Source organism: Rana temporaria, chromosome 6 (genome assembly GCF_905171775.1).
Source record: "Rana temporaria chromosome 6, aRanTem1.1, whole genome shotgun sequence".
NCBI lineage: Eukaryota > Metazoa > Chordata > Amphibia > Anura > Ranidae > Rana > Rana temporaria.
The window spans coordinates 200,007,489-200,020,201 of record NC_053494.1 but is presented as its reverse complement, the minus strand read 5'-3'; the positions used below and the strand labels follow the sequence as shown (position 1 = coordinate 200,020,201).

Here is a 12,713-nt window from a genome sequence, read left to right as displayed (position 1 = left end):
GATCTTGAAGTTTTGAATACTTTAAAATGCAGAGGAGGGGTTTGGGGTCTTTTAGACCCCCGATCTCTCCATAACGAGTACCTCTCACATGCCTATTACTGTAACAAGGGATGTTTACATTCCTTGTGTCAGCAATAACAATGATAAAAAATAAAATAAAAATTGAAATGACAGTGACATTTTTTTTTTAAATGTACAAAAATGAGTCCAAAAATATCGGCTGTCAGCGAGAGAGGTGGCCGAAATATCAGTATTGTATCGGCACTGATAAAAACTATATCGGTCGTTCCCTAATATATATATATGTACTTAAAATAAATAAATATATTATGGAATTATAAAATATTATTTTAATATACATACTGTATATATATATATATATATATATATATATATATATATATATATACATATAAAATAACTAAAAAATATATTTGATATAATAATATAATTGAGGGCAGGGACTGATGTCCATGTACAATGTATATGTAGATTCAGGTACGGCGGCGTATTAGTGAGTCGGCGTAGCGTATCGTGTTTACGATACGCCGCCGTAAGTCAGAGAGGCAAGTGCTGTATTCACAAAGCACTTGCCTCCTAAGTTACGGCGGCGTAGCGTAAATGGGCCGGCCTAAGCGCGCCTAATTCAAATGTGGAACAGGGGGGCGTGTTTTATGTTAATGACTGGTGACCCGACGTGATTGACGTTTTTAACGAACGGCGCATGCGCCGTCCGTGGACATATTCCAGTGTGCATTGCTCCAAAGTACGCCGCAAGGACGTATTGGTTTCGAAGTGAACGAAAATTACGTCCAGCCCCATTCACGGACGACTTACGCAAACGACGTAAAATTTTCAAATTTCGATGCGGGAACGACGGCCATACTTAACATTGGCTAGGCCAGCTATTTGTTCGACTAACTTTACGCCGGAAAAAGCCTTACGTAAACGACGTAAAAAAATGCGCCGGGCACACGTACGTTTCTGAATCGGCGTAACTAGTCATTTGCATATTCTACGCCAAACTCAACGGAAGCGCCACCTAGCGACCAGCGTAAATATGCACCCTAAGATACGACGGCGTAGGAGACTTGCGCCGCTCGTATCTTAGCCTAATTTAAGTGTATCTGGTTTCCAGAGTACGCTTAAATTTATGACGGCGTAGATTCAGAGTTACGACGGCGTATCTACTGATACGCCGGCGTAACTGTCTCTGAATCTGGCTATTAGAGCAGATTCACACCTACATATATGTAAAGTGTTGCATAAATTGACGGTGCTTTATAACTGAAATAAATACATGAAAAAAAATATAATGATTGTTATATTCTAAAATCCCTTCCGGAAGGATTTTATAAAGAATATATATATTCTTGTTAATATGAATGAATGTGAGACTGTTTGAGCTAATCATTTTCTTATGTAAATTCGCTGGATTCGATATTTGAAACTCCAAAAACGTATAAGTTTGAATATGAAATATATATATATGTTCATTTGAAATGTTTAATGTTTTAAGTAAAGAATTGTATTTGATTGGAATGTGTTCTCCTATTGAGGTAATTCATATGGCTGTTTCTCAGTGATTGATTAGTTAGGCCACATTCTGTTTAGACTGTGATTTTAGCTGTGTAGACCTTTCACCTTTTCTTACCTAAACAAGCCATTTCCTCTTGAGATCTACAGAATATTTAGACTAGGTTCTCGGGAGACATTTCCTATGTAAAGGTTGAGATAGATGTAAAACAGATGTTGTATCAGGTTTTCATTATAAATCACGCCCTTTGGGAGGGTATATTTCTGAGCGCGAAATTCAGACAAAGAAATGTCTTTGATATATAAACTGAAGGTCTGCCAGCTGGGGCAGAACTCGCTCTTCAGCCATCTTGAAGGACTCTCTCAGGCACCATCAAGAGGAGTCACTCAGATATTTTGCAAGCATACAGAAGCAAGTCTTGGAACACATATCTGATTAATTTGAAATTCTTATTTTTTGAACTCTTATTTGAAGCTATTTTTATACATTGAAACTGTTTTGTACTTATATTAAGTGTGTACATTAAACACACGTTTTTTTATTCACGAATCTGTCTCACGATCGATTTAATAGCAGTAAGTGTGCTATTTAAATATAAGTCAAGTTATCAACTTTATTTCATTGGCTAAGCCAGCCAGGCTTTGGACGATTTTCAAATATTATACCACTTTCTCAAAGTGCTATCGAAGGGCAGAGAAGTAGAGTATTGAGTAATTTTTGAAACGTCTGACGAGAACCTAGAAGTATCAACAATCGTGAAGACCTGGAGGTTCGTACGAACTTGTGGCCGAATATAAAAGGAGGATTTTTCTTATTCGGTGAGTACAATCATGGAATGTGTAGATGTTTTAGCAAATGATAGTAATTTGGAGTTTGAAGGATTAGGGATACAAACCTCTGATACTGTTCTATGGCGTTCGATGTACGCACAGTGTCAGCGAGCTAATTTACAAATAGACAGCTCGAGGTTTGCGTTATCTAAAAATAAGAAAAAATTACGGAATGTTATGAAACTTGTTACAGTTTTTAATTCAATGGTTTATGATGTACCAGAATCACATTTGATATGTGTAGTAAACAAATCAGAAGATGTAGCAGGTTCAGGAAAAATACATACACATAAGAATGTATCTACAGAACCTAGTTGTTCGAATTGCCAAACTTTTTGTACTTATATTGAACATTTAGAAAATGAATTAGAAGAAGCGCAGAATACCAAACATGTTTCAGTGATTTCTAAGGGTATTGGTAAAGGACCGACAGCGTCCGCATCTGCATCATATATACCAGATTCTCCATCTGTGCTGGATAATTCATCAACAGAGGCTGAAATTAGAAGGGCGAAATTATTAGAGCGGGCTTCTAGACTTAAGTTGCAAATACACGATCAGCTGATGAAGGTACTGAAGGATATTCCACATTATGATTTAAAGGCTGATGCCTTTCATAATGGGGATGTCTTTGAGACATTTTGTGATCGATTCAATTTGAATGATGAGCAAAGGAATAAAATTTTTTGTTTATGGGTCCCTAATTTCATGGCTAGGCGTTTAGTTAAAACACCATATCTTGATGACGATGGTGAGGAAGTTCACACTAATGCTTCTGACAGATTGCGTCAGTTATTGTTATGTATTACTGGAGACGCAACTCCTACAGCTGAAATATTGGATGCTTTAAAAGTGACAATGCATGACGATCCTTTTTGTTTTCGTGAAAAGTTTGCTAAAGCTTTCAAGATGGTTTATGCATTGGATGATGACACGCCTGCATTAATTTTAGCTTTTGTGCGAAAATTTACATATCTAGATCCAGCTTCCATGGTGTTAGCTAGTCAAAAGACAGATTTAGATGAGGCAACTTTAGTTATTGATACAGTGAGGAGACAGTTAATGCGAAGTAATATAAAAACTAAAATTGCTGTCATTGAAAATGCCAATGTAAACAAAAATTCTCAGATCCAAAAAGACAAAGCAGGGGATACTGCCATCTTGAGGACTGACAAGGTAAGGCAGTTTGATTCTAAGAAGCCAGTGACGTGCTTCTATTGTCAAAAGGTTGGCCATTATAAATCACAGTGCAGGAGATATTTGAGAGACATTGAGATGAAGAACACTGGGAAAGAAAATGGTTTGAGATCTACTCAGCCTTCTGCGCCTTCAGCTGAAGACGGCACAAATTTTTCTCCTTACGCTCCTCTAAGGAAAGAGTTAAGACAGATTAGCATGAATATGGATGCAAATTCAACCAGTGATGTCAAAGGAAGACAGCCATTGCTGGCTTCTCCATGACAGATAGAGGAAAAAGAAATATCATCTCACAGTCTAGATTATGTAGCTCCCATATTTCTAGACAAGAGCGGTCGTCCTTTTTTGAAAGCTAAACTTAACGGACAAAAAGTAAAAACCTTGTTAGATACGGGTGCCCAAATTAGTGTAACTGGTTTGAAGTTACCTGTTTCATCGGATGCAGCAATATGTACAGTTGTTGGGTTTAATGGAACAGGTGATTCTCAGGCTAAAATGTGTAAAAATGTTTCTTTTGAAGTTCCAGGTTGTTTAAACACTGAGATAGACATGTGGTTTTGTCAGGGAGCAGAGAATATAATCGGTTCAGATATCTTGTACAAAAAAGGTTGGATAATTGATTTAGGCAATGCAGTGCTTTGGAAAGGTTCAACTAATCGTAAGCCTGTGGTAATTGATCCAAAGGATTATTGTGAAATAGGCAGCATTTGTTTGACAGAGACAGATGGCTCTGATTATAAGTGGCCTGATGCAGGAGATAATTTAAAGTTAAAACAGGTAATTCGGGCACACAAAAAACTTTGGAGTCAGAAAAAGAATGAGGTTGGTTTGTTTAAAGGGATTGAGGTTTTGGTAGAAGGCAAGGATCACCCATTTATCAAACCATACAAATTACCACCTGAATCTGATGAACCTGTGTCACAAATTATTGAAGAATTTTTGGAACAGGGTATCATCAGAAAAGCAAATTCTGTGACAAATAATCCTTTATGGGTGGTGGCTAAACGAGACGACCCTAGTGCGTACAGACTTTTGATTGACCTAAGAATGCTTAACAAATACATACCATGTAGTTCTCCTATTGTAGCGGAAACGCCAGACATCATGTCACAATTGAATGCAAATGCAAAAGTTTTTTCTGTACTTGACATTTCTAACGGATTTTTTAGTATACCTTTAGCCAAGAGTTGTCAATACAAATTTTCATTCATTCATAAAAACATTTCATATGTTTTTATGAGACTTCCGCAAGGCTATCATAGTTCACCGACTATTTTCCATCAGGCATTGGCTAATGTTTTGTCGAAATTTTCTAGACCAGATTGTTTAATTCAATATGTGGATGACATACTTCTATCGTCGGAATCTGAACATGAACATTTAATTCTTCTGGCAGAATTGCTCACAATTCTGGAAGAGGAAGGTTTAAAGTTGAATACACGGAAAGTCCAGCTTATGAAAAGTGAAGTCAAATTTTTGGGTATTTTGATTGGTCCTGGAAAGAAGCAGCCTTTACAGGAACGTATTGAGGCTATTGCTTCTTTACCTGTACCAACATCTATCACAGCGTTGAGACAATTTTTGGGTCTTGTAAATTTTTCTAGAGATTTTATAGAATCAATGGCGGAGAAAGCAAAACCGCTATATGATTTGTTAAAACACAAAGAGGAGAATGGTTTTGGTCCTTGGACAGAAGTTCAGCAAAGAGCTTTTGAATTGTTGAAAAAAGATTTGCAGTTGGCTCCTGCCCTAGCCACTGTGGATAAGAAGGCACCATTTGCTGTGCAAGTGCATGCTTCAGAAAGTGCCATCTCTGCTGTTCTGCTTCAGAAACAGGGAGAGGATTGGAGGATTCTTGGGTATTTTTCTCGTTTGCTCACTTCTGTTGAGAGGGGGTTTGACGAATGTGTTCGACAGTTAGTGGGTGTACATTATGCAGTGAAAGCAACAGAGCATATTGTAGGTTTTAACAAAATCATGCTACAGACCCCACACAGTACATTAAAGTTTCTTTTTGAGAAGAATGTTCCTGGAGTTTCCAACCAAAGATTTTCTCAATGGTTGTTGGCTTTGTCACCTAAACAAATACAGGTTGAACACAATGCCAAGTATATCCTTCCTCAGTTGATGGAATACAATGGATTAGAGCATGAATGCTTATGTGACATTCATGAGACTCAGTCTCCTCTTTTTCGGAGAGAGGCAGAGGAAAATGATGAACCTGTATTTGTTGATGGCTCAAGATATTGTGTGTCAGGCAATTATCATTGTGGATATTCAATTTGGTATCCAGAACGTGATTTTGCTATTCAACACAAGTTACCAGGACATTTTTCTGCTCAAAGAGCAGAACTTGAAGCAGTGAAAACAGTACTGACAATTGACAAGGAAGAGAAAAGGAGCCCATTAGTGATCTATAGTGACAGTTCTTATGTGGTTCGTTCTCTTACAGATTACTTGCCTATCTGGAAACGGAGGGGTTTTGTAGATTCATCTAATAAGACCCTTGTACAGAAAGAGACACTTGAGTCGGTTTTTGACCTTGCAGAGGGGAATCCTCTTGCATATGCTATTGTAAAGATTCCTTCCCATCAAAAAGACAATAGTGCATTAACTGTAGGAAATTGTAAGGCAGATACTTTAGCAAAAGAAGCAGCTTTGCATGGTGAAATGGTGATTCAATCTGAATTGGTAACAATTAATGTTGTTGGGAAAACAAATACACAGATACCATCATTTGCTGAGGAACAAAGAAGAGATACGTCACTTCTGCGTTTTTCTACTGGTGATTTAAAACCTCCTTTGGTTCGTGAGAACGAGGTTTTATGTCATGAATCCGATGGGTGTTTGCGTCCTGTTATGCCTCAACATCTTCAGACGGAATTCACTAAATTCAATCATGAGAGTTTAGGTCACATTGGTAAAGAAAAACTGCTTCAGATTCTTAAAGAAAAGTTTTATTGGGACAAAATGGAAGAGACAGCAGACGTTGTAATCAAATCTTGTTTGATTTGTGCACAATTGAATCCTAGACCAAAGGGTCAGAAACCTCCTTTACAAAGAATTCCTCCAGCAGATGGACCCTGGTCTACTATACAAATAGATTATATAGGTCCTTTACCATCAGGGAAAAATGGATTCAGATATGCTTTAGTTTTGGTTGATGTTTTCTCAAAGTGGGTTGAAATTCTACCAGTTCGCAAGGATGATGCTTTGACAACTGCTAGGATGTTAGTAAATCATGTTTTTCCAGTATGGGGAATACCAGCAAATCTCAGTAGTGACAGAGGATCTCACTTTACAGGTAAAATTATGCAGGCAATGTGTAAAATCTTGGGCATAGAACAGAGATTTCATGTACCTTATCATCCACAATCTGCAGGTATTGTAGAAAGGATGAATCGTACGATTAAATCCAGAATTGCAAAAATGTTGTTGGATAAAGGAAATACTTGGGTTGATGCTGTACCATTTGTTTTGATGAGTGTCAGAGGCACAGCATCTTCTGCAACAAAGTATTCTCCTTTTGAATTAATGACAGGAAGGAAAATGCCGCTTGTGTTTCCCAATGAACCTTTCTTGTCTACGCCGCAGAGAGAGGCAATAGAGAAAACAAAGTGGTTACAGATGTTACAGGACAATCTGAACAGTATTTTGCCATATGCAGCTACTTGCATGCAAAAAATGATCCCTCCTCATACTTCCAAGTTTGAGAAAGGAGGTCAACTCATGATAAAATCTTTCAGGAAAACTGGACCATGGCAAAGTAATTGGGAAGGTCCATTTGACATCTTAGATGTTCAAGGAGTGATGGTGCAAGTTCAAAGACCTCTCAATTCAGTGAAAAATGCGCGTAGACAACAAAAAGTTGGATGCACACTGATCAGTGCAAATTGTATGATCCAAAATAAAAATTATATTTTGAGATAAATGATACTGCTTTTCTTTTCTTTAGGAAAAATTGTAAAAGATCTAAACAAAGAAGGAAAGATGACTACAAAAGGAATGAAAAATCTTAAAGAAAGAAAGTTGATTATCATCATCGCAGGATGCATCTTTTCATTATTGACATTTCTATCAGTGGTAAAATATATCACAAACCGTTCCAGCCATGTAGAGGTTAACAGGATTGAACATTTTCTCAACAAAGACATTATAGTAATAAGAAACAAAAGAGATGTGGACAATGATGTCACTTTAGATAACGGCGAGCCAGATATTAATACTAATACGGAGGACAAAAGCGATAAAAACCATGATATTAAGATAGATAAAAATTTGGACAAGTTCAGATATACTGATGTTAATACAGCTGACGATTTGTTTGGGTATATAGCTGTGGGACAGGGATATGAGCATTGTATGGAATTATATTTCATTCATAGTAATGAGGTGGAAATAGAAGTTAAAATAGAGTCGAAAACCAATTTTGTTAAAATGCAAGGATTTTATAGGTCTAATAACATAACCAAGACTTTTGAATGTAATATACTGATTAGAGCTTTTTGGTCATTATTTATAAAAGGTAATGATTCAACAATCTGGTCAGGAGATGTTAATAATGATATGTCAAGGTCTGGAAAAATATTTTATCCAGTAGACCAGTATTATTACCTTTTTCAATGTTTTGTAAAAATATTAGACCCAGAACATCTAAATATAATTGGAGATGAAAAAGGAGACATTGTAAGAAAATGGGATTTTAGAGTAATAAGAAAATCTACTCAGTTACGAGTCAAAATTAGCATTACTGTGGTAGATATTATTGTTCCAGAGATAAAAGTGTCACCACAGTCTTTAAAAGTCATTGAAGATGAAGATGGATTGAATTTGATGTGTAGTACTCAGATATATTTACCTCAAAATTCATTGTTAACTTGGAAAAGGAATGGTGAGTTTTTGGGTAGTTTTTTCCACAGTACAACTAATATAATTCACAAAGGAATTTTTGGTAATGTGAATTGGATCAATGATAAATTTATTTATCATCAATCAGGTGTATCTTTAAATGATACTGGTATATATGAGTGCTGCATATTAATAGAAGGCTATCCCTTGAAATGTGCTAATGCAAGTATAATTGTCATGTCCCCAGGGAAAACTCCATGTGTTGGTAAAAACAGTGTTTTTGCTAATCCCTTCCAGATTAACCATTTACAAATCCAGAGCTCTATTGAGAGAAGGAACATTCGTCATTATATTGTGGAACTTTAATATTTCAGAATGGAAAATTTCTACAAGGTTTCCACAATGTCAAAGACATTTGGTTAATATGGAATTGGGTATTGAAAGATGGTTTGGAATCAATAGTCATAACAGAAATAGACGTGGTATTGTCGAAGGAGCCCTAGGGGGCATAGGTATAATTGGCAGCATTGCAAATAGTATGGATATTAACACGTTAAAATCTGATCTTGAGTCAGCAGGTTTAGTGGGAAGTAAAGGTTTTAAGATCCAAAGAAACTTAAATCAGATATTAGAAGATATGGTTATTAAAACAGCCAATGTAATGGGTCCATCCATACTACATCTTCAGAATATTACTCTCAATTTAATGACTAGTGAAGAACATTCACATATTGCCAGATTATGTTTAGAAATTCAAACAGAATATTCCACTAATTTTAAAATAATTGCACAAGCTTTTCAGAGTGGAATTACCCCTCTTGGTATATTGCAGAATTTACCCAGAGAATATGCATATGCAAGAAATCATACTGATTTATGGGTAAATAAATGGTTAGGATGTAGTCAGGATGTATGTTATAGTTCTTCTATGATTCCTATAGCAGGGAGAGAACAAATTTTGGTTCCAATTACTGTTTTGGGATTACCAATTAGTGATACTCAATTATTATTTTATAAATTGCAGTATACAGATTTTGCGCTTAACAAGGATAATTTGGAATTAGAACAATTAGATTTGTCATCATGTTTACAATTTCAGTCTAAAGTTCTTTGTTTACCTAATCAAGATAAAAGTATATTTCATTCTTGTTATCATAATCATACATTATGTTCTGCAAGAATAGAAACATTTGAAGCTTCTTCTGAATTAACTACTCTTGTAGATAAAAGGAAAGTTTGTTTTCAGATCATGAAAGATACAGAAAGGGTTCAGACTTTCTTTTCCTCTTGCACAAACACAGAAAACCTAAAACGGGGATTGTATTGTGCAGAAGGTGATTTAAGGGCCATAAATGTAAATGGTATAAGAACTAATTTATCTCATTTATCATTGAGAAATGTTAGTGTTAATCCGACACTATATAATTTGTCTCAAATAGATGAGTTTCCATGGAGAGAATGGGTTAACGTAATTCAAAAGGATCAAGGTTTATTAATGGCTCTAGCTAAAGAACTCAGGAATGCAGAGATATCGTTTAAACATGAGCAAGGGAATTTGCAAGAGGTAGTTCACCAATGGTCCACTTTAACAGGTTCCAGTTGGTGGCATCAATTTAAAAACAGTATATCTATTTGGGGAAAAACTTCAATTACTTCCGCAGCAGGAAATATTTTATCACATCCTATAGTTATTATTTTTATTATTATTATGTTATGCATTATATATCAATTATTTTTAATGTTTAGAATGAAAAAACTGTATAAGCAAATCAGAAATGAAATCAAGAAAGGTGACGATATGTTGCAAAATAAGCTTAAAAGGAGATTAGGTTTTGGAGTTGCAAATTCGATGACAGGTGACAATGCATTTGGAGTTATTAGATCAAAGTCAGAGTGTTTGTGACATAAATGGGTGTATAAATGATTAGGAAATATGGTCATTATTCATATTTCAGAGGGGAATGTTATATTCTAAAATCCCTTCCGGAAGGATTTTATAAAGAATATATATATTCTTGTTAATATGAATGAATGTGAGACTGTTTGAGCTAATCATTTTCTTATGTAAATTCGCTGGATTCGATATTTGAAACTCCAAAAACGTATAAGTTTGAATATGAAATATATATATATGTTCATTTGAAATGTTTAATGTTTTAAGTAAAGAATTGTATTTGATTGGAATGTGTTCTCCTATTGAGGTAATTCATATGGCTGTTTCTCAGTGATTGATTAGTTAGGCCACATTCTGTTTAGACTGTGATTTTAGCTGTGTAGACCTTTCACCTTTTCTTACCTAAACAAGCCATTTCCTCTTGAGATCTACAGAATATTTAGACTAGGTTCTCGGGAGACATTTCCTATGTAAAGGTTGAGATAGATGTAAAACAGATGTTGTATCAGGTTTTCATTATAAATCACGCCCTTTGGGAGGGTATATTTCTGAGCGCGAAATTCAGACAAAGAAATGTCTTTGATATATAAACTGAAGGTCTGCCAGCTGGGGCAGAACTCGCTCTTCAGCCATCTTGAAGGACTCTCTCAGGCACCATCAAGAGGAGTCACTCAGATATTTTGCAAGCATACAGAAGCAAGTCTTGGAACACATATCTGATTAATTTGAAATTCTTATTTTTTGAACTCTTATTTGAAGCTATTTTTATACATTGAAACTGTTTTGTACTTATATTAAGTGTGTACATTAAACACACGTTTTTTTATTCACGAATCTGTCTCACGATCGATTTAATAGCAGTAAGTGTGCTATTTAAATATAAGTCAAGTTATCAACTTTATTTCAATGATATATATAATATAATAATAAATACCGGTAAATAATATATATGCAATAGGGATCATACCTTGAGGTATTTTTTGGTCTGTAATATGCAGGTTGAAAATAACAGGATTGCTTCAGAGATGTGGAATGCGGGGAGGTGAAATAGATGAAAGAGGCCGTGTAGGTGCGCATGCACTTTAAGGGATTCCATCTTTTGGTACTCCATCATTCACTAGACAACCGCCAATTGGTAACATTTTACAACCTTCACATTCTGTTTTCAAAGGACAATATATTACACAGGGCAACAGAAGGGATCGTTTGCAGTTTCGTCATCCAAACCTGTCAGAACGGTTCCTTTGCTAGTTGAATGTTTGGTAGCCTTGATGCCGCGTACACACCATCACTTTATGTGATGAAAAAAAACGAAATGTTTAAAAACGTCAATTTAAATGACCGTCTTGTGAAAAAACGACAAAAAAAATATTTTTTGTTTCACAGAAATTGACCGTGTGTAGCAAAAAACAACGTTTTTAAACCCACGCATGCCCAGAAGCTAGTTATGACGCGAGCTTCAATGGAAAAACGTGTTGAACGTAACCTCGCTTTGCTAGAGCATTGTGAAAAAACGATGGTGTGTAGGCAACGTCGTTTTTGAAAATTGAAGTTTCAAAAACGTCGTTTTTTAATTCACAGAAAATTTCGTTTTTTTCCATCACATAAAGTGATGGTGTGTACGCGGCATTAGTAATTAAAGTGAATTAAAGTGACGGTATGCATTGGGGTTGTTATAGGGGGGTAATACATCAATACCACAATTGGACAGCAGAGGGCAGTGCGGCAATGACAGTATTATGAATAAGGCCATTAGACCTAGGAATGTGAGCCTTGCATATACTTGTTTCATTTATTGACTTTTCCTTTTTTTATATATCGCTGAGAAAAATCTATAGAACATCATTTATTTATTTTTTTCAGAGCCACATTTAGACATTTTACTGCCCTAGGGATAACTAAATGGAGGCACATTGTACAAACTCCAATTCTTGTGTAATGCGACTATTGTAATAAACCGTTAATGGCGCGTACACACGATCGGTCCATCCGATGAGTCTGATGGTTAAATTTAAAACAAGTTGGCTTTTTTTTAACCGATGGATAAATAACCGTTGGGGCCCACACACGATCAGTTTGGTCCGATAAAAACGGTCCATCAGACCATTCTCATCGGTTTGACCGATCGCGTGTACGTGGCATTAGAATACCCCCCTTAGGGAAAGCATGATGCTTTATAGGCAGTGTTGTAAGTAACGGTGTTTAAATAAACGCCGTTACGTAACGATTGGCCTCCAGAGGGTAATTAGTAATCTAACAGATTACTTTTACTCTATCGGCAACGCCGTTCCCATTACATTGGCAGCGTTACCGAGTTACATTGAGCGCGCGGGTGGGGGCACAGTCCGGGCAGACTCTGGGGTCGTCTTCATCACATCTGTGATTGACTGTCAGAGCCGGCGGGATG

General features: G+C 36.1%; 1 protein-coding gene across 1 annotated transcript; it reads left to right on the top strand.

Annotated features, from left to right (window-relative positions):
* The first annotated feature begins 2,027 nt into the window (after positions 1 to 2,027).
* On the top strand, positions 2,028 to 8,778 carry LOC120944451. Its single transcript, XM_040358510.1, has 2 exons — positions 2,028 to 2,355; positions 7,520 to 8,778. Exon 2 carries the CDS (start codon positions 7,555 to 7,557, stop codon positions 8,776 to 8,778), a length of 1,224 nt encoding a protein of 407 aa, XP_040214444.1. The 5' UTR covers positions 2,028 to 2,355; positions 7,520 to 7,554.
* The last annotated feature ends 3,935 nt before the right edge of the window (positions 8,779 to 12,713 follow it).

Coding starts and splice junctions, on each gene's coding strand:
- LOC120944451 (XM_040358510.1), top strand. CDS start 7,555: ATGACTACAAAAGGAATGAAAAATCTTAAAGAAAGAAAGTTGATTATC.